Raw genomic sequence first — 23,393 nt, 5'->3', positions numbered from 1 at the left:
CTTTCGTTCTGACAGCAGCACAAAACGTGACACACCGGTCAAATCGGTCAAACTGGCAAACCAAAGCTTTATTTTTTTTATTTTTTTTTTTAAAGTCTTTGCTACAGTACCTAGGACTGCACCCCTATACATAATTAACAATCATTCCTGAAAGATCTGTATTTGGCACCAGTTTGTGTTCACCTCAAACACTCGTGGGAAGGATTAATTTCAAATCAAATTTGGTTTTTTAACAGAATAGGAGCTGCCATCATGAAGCCAATTAGCTGAGTTATTGGAGAAGCTTCAAAAACAAAACGAAACAAAAAAACAGAAGTCCTTATCTTAACCAACACATTACAGAGAGAGCTCCGAAACAGAGGTCAAACATTAAAAGGCTGATATAGGCTCCAGTGGTTTATAAAACCTATAAAAAAAGACTACACCAGCACATACGCCCTTTCAGTCCACGCGGTTTAGAAGTTAACACGGGGAGCAACTCGCTAGCTGGAAATCTTGTCATGGGAGAACCACATACAGACCAACAGGAGTACTCGAGATCAAACGCTAAAACGCTCCAATTCCCAAGCCACATAAAAGGAGAGAGGTTTGTGGGAAGATTAAATCAATCCATTATATAAACTGGTTGGGCAGTTCAAACTTCCCCCTGAAACCACTTTGTCACTCATACACACAGGCTCACATGTACACGGCTCAATCCCATTCAAATTCCTCATGGAATAAAAGGATCCCGGGCTCTTTTGAGTCTTTCCCTATCATGCAAGAAATAAGTCTGGCTGTGCTTTAATCACCATCATGTATTACTTCAGCCACAGAGTACCAGGCAGACTAAGTAGAAATGCACAGTTTTTAGCTCATCATCTCTGCACAAGTGCTGGAGAGGCTCAGTTGCTGGAGAGCTCCTGGTGGGCACAGCCAGTGTCTCTTCATGCAGACTCGCTGGCCTCCACGGGTTTGATCATGTGGTCGGGCTTGTTGCCCGCAGCGTAGTGATCCCACATCTGGAGGTACAGCCGCTCCAGGTCCATCGTGTACTGCTTCGTGTTGAACAGCGGGCTGGATATCCTCTGCTTCCAGACTTTGCCACGGATTTTTTTCAGGCTACAAAAGAGAGTTAAGGCAGTCATGAGACCTTTTAAACAACACATCGTACTGTTTACCTTTGAAACCTGCTGTTTTCAGCTAACCCAGAACTGCTTGTACAACTGTTTCCACAACAACTGCTCCCCCACCTCCACCAAATTCCTGTCCTATCTCCTCTCATTTCTGATACAGACCAGCACAACCAGCACAAAATCAGAAGAGCTGCAACATTAACTTGCTGCATGATCTGTAGCGCAGTACCACTTCACAGCATGATTTTAATTTAAAGTGACAAACTGCTTAATCTTCCATTTAAAAAGAACAACATGTGAACCCTACTGCACTTTTGCACATAAGCAGTTTCTTCAGAATTGTTACTAAACTGGGAGTGCTGCTTAGTTACCATTAAAAGCAGAAGCTGATTCAACTGCAACACAAGACACCTCTAGAAGAGGATTGCCCAGCTATTTTACATATAAAATATCTGCAGGATTAAAACTGCTTGTGTCTCAGCGTTGTGCCCACATACACTACTCTACATTCTTGATGTTCCCACATTACAGAGTCCAAGTTTGCTTACTATTCCAGGTCAGTTCCCAGTTTCACAGCAATATCCTCATACTCCTGTCTGCTTTTTGCAATGAGCTCAAGACAACCCAGGCAAGTGAGCTGTGAGGCAGCAACTCGTGAGGCAAGCGTCTCGCCTGAAGAAAATAAAAGGCAAATCAAAACCAGCAAAAACAACCAGGAATTAGCTTATCAAGTAACTTATCACACACTGGGAGTTACTTTCCTTCTGTCTCTACAAAAGGCACAGACAGATGTGTTTGCTGTTACTAAAAAATTACTAATATTCCAACCCATGTATTCAGTGTAGGTTCCCCCCTGCATTACCTGGCATAGTGACCATTGGAGTCCCAGCCCAGAGCACATCCATGCCAGTTGTGTGCCCATTGCAAAGGGGAGTGTCCAGACAAACATCAGCCAACTGCCCTCTCCTCACATGCTCTTCTTTGGGGGCAACAGGTGAAAAGATGATTCTGTTTTGGGCAAGACCCAAGTTTTGTGCGTACTGCTGGATATTGGGCTCTCCCACAGCTGGGAAACGTAGCAGCCACAGCACACTGTTGGGAACTCTTTTTAAGATCTGCAACAAAAATAAGAAAATACAGGAAGTCCAGAGAGGAACATTTACTTTTCTGAACAATAAATTGCCACATACTAAAATGAAGCGGAATGCATCATCATTCAGTAGTTTGAGGTACAGAGCAGAAATTAAAGAGATCATCATTATGAACAAGATCACTGGGATTGCATTTCTGATCCCACTGAAAGAGACAGCAACTCTGAGCAACAGTGTACACAGCAGTTCCTTAAGAGAGTAAGCATTGAAATTTATGATCTCAGTTATGTATAGGCACATAATATGGAATATTAAAAAAAAAAATTACCCCCAAGTAGCTCTCAGTAATACACTGTAAGCTAGAACCTGATACAAATGCTCTCCAACTGCCAAGGCCAGTTATAAATCAATTGCAGAGACTAAGGAAATCCAAAATTATTTCACAATGGAGAACCAGCATACTTAAGCCATCCCAAACATAAATTTTCACTGGCTAGATACACAGATATAATATGAAATACATCTAAAACCCTCTGTATGCTACTAACACTAAGCCCAGCAACAAGAGCACTTTAAGGATTCAAATGGCTCATGGTCAGTGTTTTCCACAGAGAAGTTAACTTGCATGAAGTTTCTGCTACCCTGAACAGCTTTGCCAGAAGTCTGACCTTAGATTTCCTACTGGATAGAGATACTCACATTGGCCCACATCTGCAAGGTGGAAGGATCAATCTTATAGAGCTGATTGAAGTTACAGTACACAACAGCATCCTCTGGTAAGCCGTACTGAGAACGGGTAGTAACAATTATAGTCCGTGGAACTTCTTCACCAGTTGCTGCTTTGTTGTTTATCTAAAAGAAAAAGAAGAAAAAAAAAAAAGCTATTGAAACACTTAAACTGCAGGAAACAAGACAATGCCCTGTGGAACTGTCCTGAGACACATCTGTTAGCATAACAAATTACTGTAAGCACATCTTTGGTTTTATGATACAAAACAAAATTGTCTACTTACCCACATCAAGAATTTAACTGGTATGTGTACACGCTTGTGGATGCCACAATGTTGCAACCACCAAGGCAAAAAACACTGGGCATTTTCATGCCCTTCCTATATCTCCCCGAAATTCCAAGTAACTGGAATAATTGGAAAGAAGAATCATATAAAGAGGCATTACAAATGGAATCCTATCCTCCTTAAGATCACGTAATTTCCTTGAGACCAAAAATGAAATTAAAACTGAAAGACAGAATAAAAAGGTATTTAGAAAGCAAAGGTGGGGTTTGGTTTGTTTGGATTTTTGTGGTCTATTTTTAGGTGGGTTTTTTGTGTGTGTTTTTTCTCTTTTTAAGATAGAACACAGTAAGCACAGAACAGATAACCAATGGATGCAGACTTGTATGTAACTGATAAGACTGTAAGGAACCAGTTGACAAGGAAAATAATGAAAATGCTGAAAATTAGAAGAGTTAATGACAAACTTTTTTAAAAAAGGGATCTTACAGCCTTCACAAAGAATTGGAATATGCTAATAAAAAGCAGCAGAGGATGAAGTTGGAATAATCAAGTTGGCATGCAAAAGTCTTGAGGATTAGTAAAATGGAAGCAGGATTTTACTTTTTTTTTTAATGACATGCAATGATGAGATCAAAACCAGATACACAGAGAGGGCAACACAGCTACTTAGAGCCTTTTTCCTTATATATGTATGTATTTTTACATACACATGTATTTAAAATTTAGACAGTGGCATTGCAGCCAGCCACTGATGACACACTTGATGTGAATGACAATGACTCACTGTCACTCTTAGAAGATGCACAACAGCTCAACAGAAGTTGGTAAATAAGCTACTTATTCAGGTCACTGAGACCCCAAAGAAAACAATGCTCAGTTCTTGTTGACCAATGCTCAAAAGTAGCTGATCTCAGCACAAAGAAGTGCTATATTAATGTCACTGAAAGACAGAAATCCTCTTTTAGAAGTGCACAGACAGAGCTGAGTCTTTCATCTCAGTGGTGGAGTGTTAAGACGAATTCTCTATGATTCTCAGATGACAACTTCAGAAAAAAATTGCTAACAGCCTTACTGACCTAACTAAAATTATTACCAACTCAAAGAAAAGTCTCAGTTGTGAAGAAAATAACTCAAACCAAGGTATGAGATTACTAACAGAGCAGTGGCAATAAAAGGTATCAAAATCATGTAAAAGAGGTTCCCAAGGGACTGCAAACTGAATAAAATTCACAAGATAACAAGCTATGCTAATGTCAGAATATGGCATTTCTAAAAGGGAAAAACTGTTCTGCAGTGGAAGAAGAGTTAAACAACACCAGTAATTGTCACTAAAATCCCATGAACTGTTAAGCAATGAGAGGTGGTAATATAGTGCAAAATTCTGAAAGATATAAGAAGATGAATAAATGTTGTTGAAATACAGTGGAATAACTTTATTCTATTACTCAGCATTTTTTTTCTAACAGAAAAACACAACTGACACTGAGTAACAGGTCACAAATCCTGGTAGGCTGCAGGCAATAAGGAAATCTTGCCTTCAAATTCAGAACAAGCAAATATCTCCTTTATGCCGTAAGAAAGAATTTCTTTGGACTTTAGATACCTCTAGATACAATTCCTCTATCTTTGGGGGGGAAGATCATCTTCCAGTACATCTGTGGCTTATAATGAGCTTCCTTCAGTATGACAACTAAAGGAATCAACATGACAGAAAACACATTTGCTTGGAGGTTCTTCTTCATTGTTATGTTAAAACATACACATATAATGTCAACAGGAAGAGAACAGGATCCCGAAGTGCCTCACCTGAGTAGTTGCTAAGCCATTACTGATGTTGAAGCCATTGATAGTAATCTGAATTTGCCCACGATTTATCATCTCGATCACAGCCTCTGCAATGGTGTTCATAGGGATCACTGGCATGCTGAGGGCGGCATTGCCATCGGCGTTGTCACAACTGTCAGGACACTTCATCTGAGAGAAATCACACAAGGATCAGAGGGAGTACTACCTGCAGAGCCCAGGACTGTACACCCACAAGAGTCGTTCTCACCTTAACAATCTTGACATCAGGAAGGCTGTCAAGGAATGCCTTCAAGTCAATGCCATTCAAAACAATCCTGTTATCATAAATATGACCGTTGGACTTAAAATCAATGACGGCCTTTTTCTGTCAAAAAAAAAGATTTCAAGAGGTTACAATAGATGCAGATCCCTTACCAATACTATATCAAGTGCCATTTCATAAAGACACATGGAAAACACCTACTTTTCCTGCCCTATCTTCCAACGTACCTTCAGATGGGGGAACATGTTGGCGTGGTCTCCAATAAAGAAAGTGTTTGGCATGTAAGCTAATTTCTCTGAATACTGCTCAGCCACCTCAACTGGTGAAGTTTCTTTATCTGTGATGATATAATCCATGAACAATGCCCCACTGGTTCCAGGATACCCTAGCCACATTGCCTAAAAAACAAGCAAGCAAGGCTTCAGTTCCATGGGCATTGCAAAAATAAAGGCAGTTAAAATCAATGAATTTTAAGTTACATTTGCCACATACAGGTTCAAGTTCCCTTTTCTGCTTTACCAATTGAAGATCAACCCTTAACTCCAAACTTTCCATACCAAGACAGTGAACAGCTCAAATGCTCTAAAACTGATCTCTCAAGCAGATTTTCCCAACAATGTGCAGCTTGAAGCCAGAACACCAACCACCAGTGATTACAGCTTCTCTCACCTGAGACAACTCCTGTAGTCTAGAATGACTCTGATTAAGGTTCCTCTCATTCTCTTTCCATCGGCATTTTAGAAAATCCTTAAGTCAAAAAATCCCCCCCAAAAAACTCTGACATTGATTCTGGCTTACTAAGAGCCCTGTAACTTAGTTACCTGAATAGGTGCTGGTCTCAGGGCAAACAATTCATTTCGGGCTCCTTTGGTGTAGCCGTTCATATTAATGAGAATGTGAATCCCGTCCTGATGGATGCGGTCTGCTGCTTTTCCATTACATGGTATCTAAGAGGAAATAAATAAATAAAGAGATAAACACATGTTCTTTTTGTTTTCAGTCTTCCAGCAATAAATGTGGTCAGTCATCAGTGTAACAATGGACAGATGCCAACTGCATAATTTAATTTAAGCGAGATTTAAATCTTGTTATTCCTGGTTTTACAGAAGCGTAAATCCTCAATGCAGCAGTAAAGCTGAGTAGCAGTAAAAAAAAAAAAAAAGCTAAAGGCTAGAAACTGAGGTTATACAAACCAGAACACCCTCCTCCTCCACACCCACTCCTCAAAGGTGGAGTAATTAATTAGTAATTTAAAATTAGTAATTAAAGCTCACATAGGGCAAGTGGCACATTCACAAACTAAGGTAGTACAGAAGATCAAAATCAAGATCAAGAATAAGCCTGTTAACTACTCTACAAGGTTTTGCCTTGACTGCTGTGTATACTGAAATCCTGGTCAGTTTTCACACTGAATCTAATGCAAGCTTAAACCTATTTGCAGTTGTGACATCTTGACGTCTCCACTCCAATATGACTTATCTTGAGACCTAATATGAGAGTTATTAAATATCAATAATGTTACTTTTTAATTATCAGAGGTCACAAGATAACCACCACATCCCAGATAGGGCATAACGCCAATACATCTACAAATTTCAAATTCTCAAGACTAACATCAGCCTAATTCAAGAAATAATTTCAACTAAGAAATTTCAAACTAGAGATTCATCTCTTTATTTAGAAAAATTTAGGTATGCTAAAAGGTCAATGCATGAAACAAGCTCACCTGAGATAAGTCAATGAAATGATTTGCTTCAGCCATCACTTTTACACGGAAGTTTGTCCCATCATCAGGACTCAGGGCATAACAGAATACCTAAAATATGAGGCACCAAAAATTGAGTACCTTTAACAACTTGTCCATAAAATAACTGTGCTATATTGTGATATTAAATTATATCTTGTTTCACACAAATCATATTTATTTACATGGCATTTACCAGTTGAGAAAGAAGTCAAGAAAGAGGCACTGGCCCATTTTTTGACACATTTGAACCAGGCCTAGTTCTGGTGCCAGAGTATGGCACTGCATCCTGCACAGACATATATATCCAATGTTCTCATCAGTGCAAGGCAAAGTAACCTTAACAGACAGATCTGCATAAGAATTAGACCTCTAAGAATGCCTCCAAGTCACCTCTGACTTTGTAATTAGTGAGAATCATAACTATGAATCAGGTTAAATAGAAAAGCTAAGCCTCAGGGAAGCTTTTTAACAGTGACTGGTTCTCCCAAGTAGGAAACCACAAGTGAATCTGAAAACAGCAGTTCATATTGGTAAAGGAGGATGACTTGGGCTGAAGAACTCTTGAACCCATAAAAAAACAAACCCAAGAAGCAAAAATTTGCTCTTTCCTCATTTAATTGCTTGCACCAAGGGAAAAAAAAAAACTACCACTTACAGGCATATTTAAAGCTTTAAGCATGTCATATTTATTTTTACCTCAAATTTGTCTGGGTTATGCATGCCTGGAATTGACTGCATTAGGTGTGAGGTTGGATGGTTTCCAAAATCAGAGCTCACATAGCCAATACGAAGTCGACTTTCACTGGCCTTCAAATCCTTGGGATGCTCATATGGTGGCTTGTGAAGAACATTAATCTGCCAAGAAAACACTCAAGTGCTTACAATCTCAGGAACTAAAATCTAAACAAAGGGACAAAACCCACCTAGGAGTTTGCAGAATTAACCTTATCCCACACTCAAGCAAGCAATCATGGACATCTGCTGTTCCAAACCTGTATTCTACGTATTCCACTGGAGCCAAGTGCACTGCCCACACGCTGTGTCACAAGATGTGATGTCTCTGCTCTCAGACAAATACAGACATCACTACCACATTTCTGCTTTTTTAACAGTTTCAGTAGTCCACCCCGATTATTAAATATCCTGATACCACCCCATGACCCTCAGAAGTTCTCAAACCACAAGGCACTGGTAACCAGAACAGCATTGCTGTAAGGCACCGAAGCATTTGTTCTGTTCTTTGCTCTCCATCTTGCCCAGGCATCAGCTTGTAACCACTATCCCTGACAGGATTATCAGGCTACTCAAGACAAGTCACTTTGACAAAGTGTTATCTTCCACTAGTTAAATGGACCCCTCCCACCAGCTGACAGCACATTTTCAATTATAAATGGCAACCTGCACAAGTTCACAAAGCGCTCACAAGCACTCAAAACTCACAAGTACTAACAGCTATGAACATTACATCCCACCTCTTCACATGTCAGTGACTCAGAAAGCTTACAAAGGCCAATACTGACAAATCTGACTATTAGATTTTGAGTAGGAACAGGCAAAGCCTCAAAGAACTTCAATCAACAATCAACAACTGGCCTGTATAGAACTTCCTACCTTGTCCAAACAGAGATTTCCATGTCTCTCAGCAATAGCCTTCCTAAAACTGTGAGAAAGGGGATACAGCATGCTATGATGTGGGTGTACAGAAGGCAGTCTGTTTTTCTCCAGCTGATCAGCTACAATGCTAACCAGCTTCTTCATTCTTTCATCATAGTCTGTCCAGTCACAGACAATCTACAAAAAAGGAAAAACATAAAGATTAGGACAACAGCTTCATTTTGCCTGTATCAGAAATTTCAGAGGTTGAGATTAATGTTTCTTCCAAAAATGGAAGTGAGAACTTCTGTAATTACTGTTGACAACTGTATAATCTTATCTCCTGATTCAAGACTGAGGTCTAACTCTTTGCATTTAAATCAGTAATCTCCTGCAGAGGAATTCTAAGAATCACAATCAAAGCCTCATCTTCCTCACCTGCAAACAGTGGGCCAAGTTGCAATAGGCATCTGGGAAATCAGGTTTCAGTTTCAGAGCAGTACGGTAAGAGGCAATGGCTTCTGGTATATTCCCTGAATCCTGTGAAAATACAGAAATGAATCAGCAGGTAAAAATATCCTCAGAGTAGCTACTCACAGTGCCCTGCCACACTCTGCTAAGAGTGAATCATTGACATGTGCTACCTTGTGAATCGAGGCCAGGTTGCTGTGGGCATCAGCAAAAGCTGGGTTTATCTGAATGGCACGGGTGTAGCACTGCAGAGCTCCTTGAACATCCTGCATCTCCTTCAAAGTGTTTCCCATATTAGAATAAGCATCTGCAAATGTGGGACTGATTCTGAAAAATGAAGATAATATGTCATGAACAAGAAAAGCTCCTCCTCCAACAAGAAAACATGCTCATACCCAGACTTTTCTATTTGACGAGCAACTATGGAAATTACAACACATGACTAAGCCACTTTCTGCACAAATCTAGGCACTTTCCCATTAGGAGAGGCTGGGACTCTTACAGGGAGTATCCATTTACCTAATAGCCTCTTTGTAATGCATCAGAGCTTCCTGTAACTTTCCCTGCTGTTGCAGAACACTTGCTAAGTTTGAATGCGCTGCAGCAAACTCTGGAAACACCTGGAAGAAAAAGAAGTTGACTCTGTCTCAAACATCACAAGCAGACCACAGCAAAAATTGCATTTATTATTCTATTTTCTTATTTTTTTTTAAGAGAGAGGGGAAAAAACCTCTGTCCTATGATGCATTCCCAACTTGAAGCACCCACCTCTCCCCCTCACACTCAACTGTACCTCAAGAGCCTTCCGATAAAGACGGACGGCTTCCTCAATATTGCCCTGCTCCCGCTTGATGTTTGCCAGATTGTTGAGTGAGTCTGCATGAGTGGGGCAAAGTCGAAGGGCTGTGTTGTAGCATTCTTCTGCTTCTACCACCTTCAAAAAAAGGGGCACTGTTAATATTGTAACATTAATTGTAAAAACACTGTTTATGAGAAGTCATTATACAATCACTTTTAAAAGGTTCAAGATGGAGATTTCCTGAATTATTCTTCCTTTTAAGTGACGTTAACATCCATCTTAACAACTTGCTCAACAACTTAACAAACTGGTGACAGCTGGTGTCTATTAAAAAAGCATTCACTGTAATTTTAAGAAGAAAGAAGTGCTCCTTACGCTGCCTTTCTCCTTCAAGGCATTGGCCAAGTTGCAGTAGGCATCAGGGAAGTGGGGCTGGAGCTCAATGGCCCTCCTGTAGGTGTCTATGGCCAGGTCTATCAGGCCCTGCTCATAGTACACACAGGCAAGGTTGCCGTGCACAACTGCGTGGTTTGGGCTCAGACTCAAGGCTCGCAGGTAAGCTGCCACAGCTCTGTAACAAAATAAGGGAAAAAAAGAAGGTGGTAAGCAATCATCCAGAAAGCAGGAATTATTTACCTGTACAGTGTATAGTGAACAACATTAAGTCTTCTGGAAAACAAGGAAACCTTTCAGCTACTTTTTTAAAACACTTGTCATTACTAGGAAAAAACCCTTTTTTGTACTTACCCCATTTTTTGCCAGTGTATTATTCAATTTTAACAAGATAAACAGTACCACATTACATCTTTATTCTCTCCACTAACCTACCATTAGTTACTTAAATAATCACGTTGTTCAAAAGTGAAACCTTTCATTATGTGCTCCTATAGCACTAGATAAATGGCTGATGGATTCAAATCCAATTTCTAGGAAAACCATAACAATATACATAAGCAAATCTTTAAAAGGTGATGCAAAATTATGGAAAAACATGCCTCTCTTTGGTCCACTAACTCATGGTTAAATCAGACATCACTGCATCATTTAGACTGTGTGCAGTGCAGATAATTAACCTGTTCCCTGCAAGCTTTTATTAAATTTGGGGCCACAAACCACAGCTATCAGAAACTAAAAACCAATTAACAGATGCAATATGCTACATTGCACATAAACAACACAGCCTGGATCTTTTCCCAGAAAGAGAAGATTCACGTATCAGATTAGAAGTCTCAGAGCAGGTTAGTTCAACAACACACCAACACTACTGCAACCCAAGGCAATAACATGAGGCAGACATGTCAGAAATACAGAATATTCCATCAGATGTTCAGCTGAATTCCAGCATTCCAGCTTGTCTCACACAGAAGGGATATTTTAGAAGAGACACACTAGCAAATTATGTTATGAATCACATAAAGAAAAAAGAGAAATTTAGCATTCAGGTCTTTCTTGTGCATCTTATTTTCACCCTCTCTAGCCTTAATTTCAAATCTATTTTCATCAGAAACTCTCAGTTTTGACAATGCATTAAGTATAAGAAAGCAACAAGAAAGAACACATATCACTGGAATTTTTAATTTTTATTTAAATAAACCAGTAGCCTGGTCTGTCTGCACTTCAAAGACATTTGCTTGCTAAGCTTAGAGTTGAAGTCTTTGCTACCCCTGTCCATAGACACTTTACAGAAGGAACATAATCTGTATCTTGATATTTCTGACAAGCCACAGAGAGCAACAGTATTGATCTGCTTACCTGTCAAATATCCTTGCCTCCTTCAGAACATTTCCCAGATTGATATATGCATCCAAAAAATTTGGGTCAAGTGTTACAGCCTGAAAATATTTTCGAAGTAAAAGTTTTGAGCATTAAACACAAACATATTTTCTATGAAACTGAGTTGTTTGCTGCTTTTTAAAAATTTTATAAACATAACCTGTAAGCTTTTAAGACTTTATCAATAACCCAGTAAAGAAGGAAAACATATAAGCCAATCACAGAGCAAAGTTATTTATATGTAGAAATGACATTTCTACAACTTTATTTGTTTGCTTACCCATTGAGTTGCAACTACAGCACAATAAAGTGTTAAGCATTTACTTCACATTAGACTGATCATACATAACACTCCTGTCTACTGATGCTACGTTATCTCTAGCTTGTTTTTAGAGAAGAAACCATAAAAAACCTTATCTGTATCCTTTATCTACTACAAAGTAAGACAGAATTTTAAAACTTTATGAGTGCAGGAAAACAGGCTGCTCACAAGAAGAAGGAAGCAGCAAATACATCATGTGCCAGGAAAACTGAGTAGCCATTTAACTAAAACATCTTTGCTCCCTTCAAAACTAATAAAATGCAAAAAATCACTTAAAACTGATGAGGTTACAGAAGCTGCAGTACAAAGCTTGTGTATTTGACAAGCCCCACTCTTAGAGTCTCATGGAAGCTATTAATTCCAAATTGAAATACTTCAGCTGTCACAAACTAGACACCGATCCAAAAAAAAAAAAAAAAAAAAAAAAATCTTGAGCAGCTAGACTTTTTTCTGTAGATTTAAAGCCATGAAGTTCAGGAAGAAACTGTTGCCACAAGCTTTAGGGCACTCTAGAAACTTCAGAGATGAGGACAAAATTAATTATGATACCAATTAGACACTAATTGGAAGGTCTCAGACAACTACTTAATGACACTAATCTAGAGAAATCCGAACAGTAGTGAAAAATAACCCTGGAGAAGATGAATTAACGTGTCACTCAAAACTGCTCTTCTCAGTTACTCAAAGGACACTAATACCTGAACCAAAAATCACAATGCAAAATGATTTAAGCACCAAGTTGATCCTTTCTCTCACACACAAAACATTACAAGCAAATAAGATTTTTTTTAAAATTAGCCCGGGAAAGGGCTGAAGAACAATTTAATTAATTTTCTCATATTCGACATGTGTGAAGTCCTAGGGGGGTTCTAAGTGTCTCTCTCTAGTAGCATAGAGGTAGTTTGAAACATCAGCAAGTATAAAAAAAAATTACCATGAGCTGTTAACTAACAGGATCATACAAAGTTCTCCACTACTGAAATATTTATCACCTGCAAGCATACAACTGCATGTACATACAAATCTAGCAGTGAAGCTGACTCCCCTAGGTAGTTACCTTTTCAAAGTGATGAATTGCAAGCCAAATTTCTCCTTGGGCATTGAAAACACAGCCAAGATTACTCCAAGCCACTGCAAAGTTTGGTTGAGTCTCAATTGCTTTTAAGTAACAGGCCTTGGAATAGTTAAAGAAGAGAGATACAAGGGAAGGGGAATATTTGTAAAAAGAAAAAAATGAGAAAAAATAATTGTTAGTATGCCTTCTCTAACCAGCCAAAAGTGACCCTGCAGTATAGGCTAGCTTGCGCCAAAACTAATGCGCTGCAAACTGTTGTTGATCCTGCGCCAGCGCAAACCAAAACCCAGGTGCAAGCCCACCATTTTTCAGTTATGCTGGTAACAGATTAACATTCCTTCCGACACCAGATTGCCACAGAAATCATCTTAGAAACAATTCAAGTAGTTCACCAGAACGTCTGCTGCCTTTAGGTGTGTAAAAATAAAAAAAAATTACCATGTAAAAACAACTTCACTCTGAAACAAAATTTTCTAATATTCTAAATCAGATAGAAATTACTTAAAAAAAAAAGGCAAAAAAAAAAAAAAAAAATCCCTACTGAAAAAGATAAAGCCATTCCTCAGCTTAAAGTGTGCTTGTCAAATGAGATGGCACACCCCATCCATATCTTGCTTCCCAGTTTCTTCAAATACAATTCAACCTCTCCTGCAGCTTCAAAACCTCAAATGACAGGATTGCATGAAGGTTTAGGTCCCTGTAATGCAAGCGCAAGAAATCGCTGCGCATCCTACCCAGCACGGCGCCACGCTATCGCTGCGAACTGCTTGGCTCTAGTGATTGCCCCAAGGTGCAGTGAACAGCCAACCAGAATCATTAATCTACCAGACAGGCCCACGCAAAACTCGCTTGTTAAATTTGATGTCTGGACTCTGTAAATGCGTTACAACCCAATTTTGTCCAAAAGGCTGCAGCCTGGAGCTCGGGCAGTCGCCCGATCAGAGATTAATCATCGAGTCAACCGTTCACGGGGGCTTTAATCGCACGCAATGCGCGTTACCGCTGCGCAGCCTTTGCGCTACTGCAGGATCACAGCGCATCATCAGAAGAGCAGAACGCTGCAATCCAAACAAAGAAGAAAAAAGGAAAAAAATGAACAACTGGAAGAGTTAGAAGCTTTTACTATTAACTATCTCCAATTATTTCTTTAAAAAATATTTTAATTTACTTTTACTTTATTTCTTTGAAAGAATTTGTGGCTAATAGTATAAAATATTCTTACATTACTTGCTTGTAATTAAATATTTTAAGCTGTTTCTGAAGCCACAAGACAGAAGATTCAGGCATGGAGGCAAATGGTTTTGCTGTGGCAGTTACAAACCCGTTACCATATTTCTCATCATGTGACTTTTCGGTGCGTTCCTTGCTGGAAGAGGAGGAGGAGGTGTGTGTCTGCCCTAGATCCAGGCCTCGAGCTCCCTTCAGCGAGGCACCTTACGCATGGAATAGGAGGTTTCACCCACCTGAAACCTTCTAAATACAATATCAGTGGTGAAAAACCAAAAACAAGAGAGAAAATAAAACAAGATCATTAGTAAGAGTTCAACAAAGCAATTGCATTTTTTTGGATATGTCTTAACACATGGGAATGAGGATAATCATTGTCTGTAACAAGGGAGACATGCAGAAGGGAGAGGGTTAATCGGGCAATTGCATACAGCAGGGACTTTTTTTTTTTTTTTTTTTTGGAAGAAAGGCTCTGAAACATCTACAAAGAAATTAAATTTTAGTTCAAACTGTAAGGAATCTGCTGGCTTGATCTTTCAAATGGACTGATAACCAAAGAAACACATTGCAATTTATTCAAGATGTTTTTTCCTCGTTTATTAAGTTCTCACAAAACGGAATAACACTTTCAAACTAGGTGTCTCCAGAGCTCTGAAACAAAGAAGTCAGCAACCTAAGGCAGGCGCAGTGTCTTGGCCTATACCAGTCACACTAAAGCTGCAGTGAAGTGCAATTCGTGTTAGCTGTCCGCTTGGTGGGCTGAGAACCAAGTGTCTCAAAGACTGTTCAATTCTGAATGCTGCTACACAATGGTTTCAACCTGGATCCGACCAAATCAATCCGGCTACCCTAGGGTGGTACACGCATCCAAGTTGTTAATGAGAAACAAAGCAATATTGAATTTTGAACCCGCAGTCCCCACTAGCCCACAAAGATCCCCGCCCTCCCCAAATGGTGCTGCAGCCAAACAGACAGCTACGCTGTTCATACACTCCACTTCTGAGCATGCGCGTGGGGCTTGGAGCGACAGCCGTGGAGCCCAGAGTGGCTCTGATTTCTCCACACTCCTCACCCCTGCAGCGCGGACGCGCAAGGTGGCTTGTAACAAGACAATTTCTTTCTGCAATCCAAATTTTAACGTGCCAAGAATTTTAAACTCATCTTGGTGTTCAAATTCGCAGTTTAGGAAACGCACGACTGCTAGAAGCCACCTTTCCACTACAGCAAGTTTTCTTTTGATCAGTTCATTTACCAAACAAACCAGCTTTGTCCTTCCAATTTCTTTATTTTGGGGGAGGGGAGAGGGAAGACATGAAGAAAAGATATTGGGGGATGGGGGTGGGGGGTGGTATGTGTCGCATACTGCAGCTATTATTTACTAGCCTTTCTTCCACTATCAAGGGAAGGGAAAAGTTAAAAGAATAAAAATCTTTAAAAGCCAATATTACAAGGTAACAGTTGGATAAGTTTCTTCTCCACTTACAAGCCACAAAGGACTTTAGAAGAGCAGCCTTTTCAATAGCACCTGCATCGTACAGGGATCTCGAGCTAACCACAGGCTCTCTGCTTGGCACCAGCAGGCAAGCCTCAGATCTGAAGGATTGTTACTTATTTCCAGATGAAAGCATGATGGAGCCCCTGCCCAATACTTCAGAATGGTATCAGATAGTCTAGTTCAGCAGCAAGGCTTGGTAACTTTCCATTTCTTGACTTAAACCAACTTTTTAAACATGGACATGCCATATCTTGCCCTGCAACTACTCTGGGGTGTTTCAGTGCCTTCAGTTTTCAGAAGTTTCTCGGACTGTCTGTTGATCAACGCAGATTTGAAGACTTGGTGCAAAGTTCAAGTTTTCAAAACACTGATGTTTACATGTATTCTACCCAACACCTACCTTGGCTTCTTCCAAGCGACCCAGGGCTTTGAGCAGGTTCCCCAGGTCACTACGAACACAGTACAAGTCCTGAAAAATCAAAATCACACCATCAGCTTCAGGACTTCAGATTCCCCACAAGTCTTCACAGACAATTTGCAAGGAACAACCCGGTCCTCTAAAGCTTAATTTAGATTCTTAATAAAAACATCACAAATGTAAATTGTTTTTCTTGGCCTAAGATTAAAAACAACAGATAATCTGAGCAAATTCAGTACTGTAAAAGTACAACTGCAAAGAATTAAAAAGAAGTAGTACTTCATACAATTCCTACTATACAGAAATAAAAAACTGAAAACAAATGCCCCCCGAGCAGCTTAAGTCCTTTTGCCACATGTAAGCATTTCAAGCCCCTTTTTTTTTTTCCCAAGCCACAACGCCAAACCTGTACTCTTAAGATACACCATTGCCATTATGGCTTTTAAATAGATATATCAAGTGATTTTGTTGCCTGTATCCCTAAAGAAGCTTTCCTTCCTGTTTTGCCCACTAAGCCATCCATTTCCAACAGCTTTACTACACGTTCTTGTTGTTTCATTTGTTTGAAATAAAAGCACAATCTGCAACAGCATTATCCAGCAGTAAAGACCTGAGAGAATATAGACATTTTGTCAACACTAATGAAAGGATTTACTAACCTAAACAAAACTCAACTCCTGCAAAAAAATCCCACCATCTCACATTATTCTAACCAATGCATCCAACTAGTCACACCACTTGGCATATGAAGTTAGACAAGCTCACACTGGCTTAAGAACACAGCAAAATAAGGTTCTGAGCTCTTGCTGGACTGGGTTTGCTTTTGCTTTTCCTACAGAAAAAGGATTTATGTACATGGGACCAACGCTGCACTTGAAGTACTTTTTATCAAAATGTTTGACCAAAGAGCAAGCAAATAACTTTATCACACTGAGCAACACTATACAAATGTAACGAGCATGATGCAAAATAAACAAAGTTTACTAAAAATGTAAATTTGAAACAGTTACAACCAAAAATCCATACACCAGATCAATTAATCTTATAGGAGTCACTTATAGACAGTCAGTTTCAGCCTATAAAACCTAAACTGATGCTCCTGTAAACCAGTCCACAATGGAAATCTAACTCAGTCTACAGCAGAAATCTTACCAAGGCAACGCTCATCGCCACCAAATTTCTGACTTTGTGATAAAGTAATAACTGGTGATTTTCCAAGATCTCTCATTCAAGTCTAAGCATCAATTCCCTCACTGTACTACTAGCTTAAAGCACATAAAGCTAAATATGGGGCCATTCATTGAAGCTTCTGCCTTCAGAAAAGAAAAACCAAACCATGCTTATCTTTTATCTAGAAAGTTAAGTATGTTACATATAGAGAAAAGCAACCAACCAGTAGTCCCTACTGCAATACACAACTTTTTGTGACAGAAGCCTCTCAAAGATCCTTCAAAATAGTATTAACTGCTTAATTAAGTTTATGGTATACAAGTTAGAAAGGTTATCCATTGTTCATTCTTTGAAAGCTGGCTACTTTTGTGTCCTAAGGCAGTAATAAAGAATGTACTTTTATAAAACAAAGCATTACTTACAGGATTGTACTGAAGGGCAGACACATATGCCTGTACTGCTCCTTCCATATCACCAGCAGCTACGAGTGCAGCAGCTAAATTAATATATCCATCAATGAAATCTGGTTTGAGGCGCAGTGCATGTCTGTAATGTTCAATTGCTTCCTGCAGCTGTCCACGCTCCTTGTACACATTGCCTAGATTTGAATAGGCTTCGGCCAACAGTGGATTCTGTTTGATTGCCAAAGTGCTGAAGTGAGCAGACCTGGAGAAAATAGATCAGTTAGCAAATAAGAAACCACAACCCAACAACAAACAAACAAACAAAAAAAAAAAACCCACAACCAAAAAACAAACAAACAAACAAAAAAAACAACCTCAAACAGACCCACCCTCGACATTCAGTGTTTGTCTGTTTATCTAGTTACTCTAGTGAACATTCATGCTTAGGTGAGCCAAACATACAGCCAACAAATCTGGACTTACAGAGCTGTCCTGTACCTTTACGCTCCCACTTTAAACTCTGACCGCCCTGGTTCCCATTTTAGGTGGTCCTGAACAAAGACAGCTCTCATTTACAGTCACAGAAGGGTTCAAGTTGCCCAACCAAACCCGAGCTCAAATACACTCGGGAAAAACACCTCAGGAATCCCTCTTCCAACATCTGTATTTGTTAAGCAATAACAAATACACTTGATATTCTTTTCAAGAGGCAGGACATGACTTATATGTAAAATTCTGTTGTACCCTCACTCATTCTGTTTTCCCATATCTGAACCACTACGACTTCAATCAGAAGACTACGTAAAACAAATCTAAGTCAAAAGTTCTTCCTTCACCAGCAAACATGAATTTACAGCTAGAACAAGTGAAATTCAAAATGCTAGAGGCACACATCAGGAACAAGCAAGCAGAAAGAACATAGAAACAACTTTCAGATCACAAAACTCCTTTAACTAAACATGTTGTGCAGGAAAGTCTTACAACCTAAAGAAAAAAACCCCAAACCACAAACCCTTAGACTGTAGGTGGAATGAACATTACACATGTAAATCCTGCCAGTACACACCAATGTGGCTGATGTTCCAATGTTAATATGCACAATATTAAAATAACACAACAGTAATGGCAAGGCCTCCTGTTGTAAAGCTGGCAAGTCCAAGCAGAATTCCAGAGGGAAGAAGCCTACCTGTCCAGTCGGCGACACTGGAAGTGAATGGAGGACAGTAACAAAAGCACCCCAGTGTTATCAGGCTCCTGTCTCCAGAGCTGCATGCAGTGCCTCTCTGCTGCTTCAAAGTCTCCTGCCTGATACTCACGATGAGCCAACTCCGCTAACCCTTGGAAGGAAAGCATACGTTTCGTTGGTTCTGGAGAATCACCAAAACATTTAAAGGGGGAAAACAAAAAGTTAGATGATGGGAACAAAACAAAACCAAAACAAAATAATGAAAAAAAAAATGTACACAACTAATGGATAAAAATGTTTGAAATTATATGAAACACTACAGCAGGTGACAGTTGGGACTCTAAGATCTTATCTGTACCAGTCCTTGACTCCATCAGCTAATAATAGCAAAAATGCAGACTGTAATGACTGTGAATATTTGCAAGTCAATAATTTTCCATTATTCTGAAAGAGACTCCTGTCATGATATGATATTTTGGTTCCTAACAGTGAAGTGCTGCTAACAGAACAATGACTCTCCTCACACCTCCCCACGACTGAAAATCCTAGTCTTTGCTACTTTAAAAAAAGTTCTAACAATTTAATAGGGCAATGAAGGACAGGAGACAAAGACTTTAATAAAGGACTTGAACAAAAGAAAGTTTTGCTGTGTGAATAGTGAAAGCTCTTTAAAAAAAGGCAAAAAAAGCACAATGGGTAACATTCATTGAATCCTGCATACTCCTGTATTTGCTCTGAGGAGTCAAAATCCCTTCATAGAAAAAAAAAAATGGTCTTGGAACAACAATATCTGATGAGAGACAAACACACACTTCAATGATGATGCAACTGGCCTACAGGAGGAACCATTAAACAGAGAGGGTACGGGAAAGGAGTTACTGCTCCTGGAGGCTCAGCTGGAACAGGAGTGACAAAACTGTTTTAGTTTTTAATACCCAACTGCGGAGATCGAAATACTTAAATGAAACGCCACCTGTTTTAGACAAAACAACCGGAAGTGAGAGAAGTAAGTAGAATTTCTTACAGAGTAATAAGCAAGTGCAACTTGGAAAAACCACAACCGTTCATCATAGAAAGAAGTGCTGGCCTTCAAATTCTGCCTTTATACCAACAACTCTTACTATTAAAATGTTTGATTACTGCAAGTACCTCTCATTTTTCCTCCTGTACTCTGCAGCCCCTTAATTCCATTCATTAAACATTTTCCACCTCATCCTACAGCTTTAAAATTTGGAATCTAAATGAAACAGATAAACCTTCCCTAATACAAGAAAGCACCTCAATAGCTGAGCCTACATTTTTGTAGTGAGGTAGTACAAAAGTTGATGCTTTTGTGAGAATTTTAAAGATGGCCAAAATAATCATAAAGAGATTAGGTGCATATTTACTACCTAGTGTTTATTTTATGAAGTTGGGATTGATGCAATTTATTTAAATTACTTTCAAATTTGGGGGTTTAGCACCAGTAGGTTTTAGTATAAGACTGCAAGTCCTGTATGATATAAGTACAGTATTTTTTCCAGATAGTGTATTGTCTCGGCCAGTGCTATAAACTGTTTCACAGTAAACTGGAACTCCCACTGCCACTCTCTTTTCAGATAATTGACAAATTAGTAACCGAGTATCTTGATTCAGATTAGATTCCTGTTTTTCAAACCCTGAGTAAGGGCACAGTGGACTTCAGGATCTGGTTAAACCTACTGGCAAAGATTAAAAGGTACAACCTTTATTCAACATGAGAATGTTGAACTGTGGCTGAAAACCACACCGCTTATAAATGGTGCTGACAGTAATACTGGAGCACCAGCAGGCTGTTCCTCACTTGGTCCCCGTGCTGCTAACAGGTTTTGCCCTTCTGTCGACTTCCGCTGATGGCACAGAGAAACCAAACAGAGGAACAGCAAGTCTCATGAACAAAATTTCCTCTTCAAATACATTTCAATTGTTTTAGTAAATTTCAAAGAAAAAAAAATAAGAAGGAAAAAAAAAAAAAGCACCCCAACACATAACAACCCAGAAGTTTACACTTCAAGACTTACGACTGCAGGGAAAGAAGCTTTCAGTCATGAACGCAATGCTACATTTTGCCTACTTAAAGTAAAAAGTCAAACTGAAGTTGCAACTTCCAGGCCAAGAGAGCAGGCGGTGTAGATTTAACACCTGGGAAGGAGAACTACTAACAAAAGCAACAAAAGAAGAAACACTTGACACTTTCTTTCATTTATCAAGTGCCTCTGTTTACAAAACAAGCCAACCTTTGTCTCCAGAGATAAGGCAAATTCAGTGTAAAATTGCCAGTCATCTACCTCCAAGCATTTATTTTATAATCGATTGTGAAGAAGTTCACTGAAAAGCAGGAAGTGGACAGCCACATCACGAAGTCCAGAACAAGTGAAACTTTTAATACAAAGTTGGCTGGAAGTTATGCAGTGCAAAATATCCGTAAGACAGCCCAAGAAAGGATGCTCACTGAATCAATTAATAAAGAAAATAACTGCAGTGAGAAGTCACAGCCAGGAAAATCCCTTTTCGTGTCTTGCATAAATTAATTTCTGTACTTCGGCTAATTTGTGCTGCATGCTTCGACTATGACCTTGGGAAAGTCTAGTACAGTGCTGTGACAATGACCTTCCCCGAGGCTTCTAGACAATACAAGCAAAACAAAAAGCTGCACAGAACCACCAGAAAGGCGCCCAAGGCCATTTTCCCCCCACAAATACCATCCTAGGCACTTGCAACACACTCCTGCTCAACCTTGCGTTCAGACACCATCTCGTTCCAGCCAGAAGCAGTGGTTCCCTCCAGCTGGGAGGTGCTGGAGAGCACAGGACTCCCTCCCAGCGTGCACGTGGCTCTTTTTACCCGCAGGGATCCAGGCTACAAGAGGATGCTGCAGCCTCGCTGACCACACACAGTTCCAGCTGAGAAAGTACTGCAGCACTTCTCTGTATCACTACCGTTTCTCTTTAGATCCCTATCTCCTGCACCGCTGTCCCGTCTCTTTCTCCAAAAATCCTCCTTTTCCTTCTGCTTTTCCCAAGCATCATTTCAGCTCTTCCTACCGCTCTGATTACAGAAACCCCAAAAATCTGGGGGATAAAGCTGTGCTTGTCCTTTCATCCTTTCAGTAAGCACCACACACTTCTTTCTCTTGCTCTACAGAGGAAGTCAGATTTTTCCTCCATTCCTCAAGTTCTGGATCTGCGAACTAAATTTAGGGCAGGATCCTTCCTTGATACAACACGCTATTTTACTGCTCAGAAAAGCGCTTTAGCGTTCGGCTATGCCACAGAATCACAGAACTGTCTGGTTTGGAATAGACCTTAAAGATAATCTCGTTCCAGCTCCACCGCCATGGGTAGGGACACCTTCCATTCGACCAGGCTGCTGGAAAAAGAAGTCCTGCCTAAGTGCAGCGAGCGATTCTGGGCAAACCAGCACACATTTTGGGTCAGGCTTTTACCCTACTTCGCCCTCTAACGCAGTCACCTGACAGTCTGGTAAATATAGCAGCGAGCCCGCCGCACTCACACCTCCCGCGCCTCGCCGGCAGCGGCCCGGGGGCTGCCCACGGGCAGCGCCCACCGGAGCGCGCCCAGGACCGCGCTGGGGCCCGGGCCGCGCAGACCCCACAGGGGCGGCGGGCACCCCCGCCCCGCCGGGTCTGGAAACTTCCGCCGGGCGCGGGCCCGGCGAGCGGCCCCGGGGGGCGACGGCACGGCCCGGCCCCCGCTGTCCCCGACCAGCCCGTCCTCCGGAGCTCCGCAGCGCACGGTACCTGTGCTGTCCGCCACGTTCCCCACGGAGGTCGCCATCGGGACAGGGGCCGGGGAGGCTGTGGCGGCGACGGTAGAAGGTGCGCTCGGGCCGGGCCGAGCTGCCCGCTGTCGCGGCGCGCTGAGGCGGCGCTCCCGAAATGGCGGCGGCGGCCGTACCGAATGGCCGCGGCCGGAACTATCCCCGCGGAAAAGAGTCCGGGCGGCGCCGGGCAGCGCAGGCACACGGCGGGCGGAGGGAGCCGCCGGAATCGGGGCGTTATCGACGTACAGTTATCCTTCCGCGCGCAGCGCTGCGCCAACGGCGGCGGGAGTGCGCATGCGCCGCCGCCTCCCGGTACGCCCGCACGTGGCTCCGCGGAAGCGGCGCTGGCCGGGACGGCGGCGCTCGGAGAGCGGCACGGCGGGGCTCAAACAGCGGCACGGCGGGGCTCACTGGGGCATCGCATCTCAGCCACCGGAGCGCCACAGCTCACAGGGACAGCGGCGCTCGGAGAGCGGCACGGCGGGGCTCAAACAGCGGCACGGCGGGGCTCACTGGGGCATCGCATCTCAGCCACCGGAGCGCCACAGCTCACAGGGACGGCAGAGCTCAAAAACCGGGACACCGGAGCTCACCGTGTACCCGCACAGAGAAAACAGCGGCA

General features: G+C 41.2%; 1 protein-coding gene across 5 annotated transcripts; it reads right to left on the bottom strand.

Annotated features, from left to right (window-relative positions):
• Nucleotides 1-38: 38 nt before the first annotated feature.
• OGT (O-linked N-acetylglucosamine (GlcNAc) transferase) lies at nucleotides 39-22,889 on the bottom strand. Of its 5 annotated transcripts, none has more exons than XM_053990244.1 (22): nucleotides 22,749-22,889; nucleotides 18,971-19,151; nucleotides 17,803-18,046; nucleotides 16,193-16,261; nucleotides 13,053-13,169; nucleotides 11,653-11,732; nucleotides 10,276-10,471; nucleotides 9,895-10,035; nucleotides 9,621-9,721; nucleotides 9,275-9,428; nucleotides 9,069-9,170; nucleotides 8,649-8,828; nucleotides 7,734-7,892; nucleotides 7,017-7,106; nucleotides 6,112-6,237; nucleotides 5,518-5,688; nucleotides 5,276-5,392; nucleotides 5,029-5,196; nucleotides 2,906-3,058; nucleotides 1,978-2,230; nucleotides 1,664-1,787; nucleotides 39-1,101 (listed from the first exon to the last, which is right to left on the bottom strand). In XM_053990244.1, the coding sequence occupies exons 1-22, from the start codon at nucleotides 22,783-22,785 to the stop codon at nucleotides 927-929; spliced, it is 3,138 nt and encodes a 1,045-aa protein (XP_053846219.1). In that variant the 5' UTR covers nucleotides 22,786-22,889; the 3' UTR covers nucleotides 39-926. The 5 variants fall into 5 exon arrangements, with proteins under 5 accessions (XP_053846219.1, XP_053846220.1, XP_053846221.1 ...); XM_053990245.1 differs by having other exon boundaries at nucleotides 18,971-19,121; XM_053990246.1 differs by lacking the exon at nucleotides 22,749-22,889 and adding an exon at nucleotides 22,293-22,314.
• Nucleotides 22,890-23,393: the final 504 nt, after the last annotated feature.

The sequence above is a fragment of the Vidua macroura genome, chromosome 14 (assembly GCF_024509145.1).
Source record: "Vidua macroura isolate BioBank_ID:100142 chromosome 14, ASM2450914v1, whole genome shotgun sequence".
Taxonomy (NCBI): domain Eukaryota; kingdom Metazoa; phylum Chordata; class Aves; order Passeriformes; family Viduidae; genus Vidua; species Vidua macroura.
The sequence above is the reverse complement of the archived record's forward strand: the minus strand, read 5'-3'. Positions and strand labels throughout refer to the sequence as shown.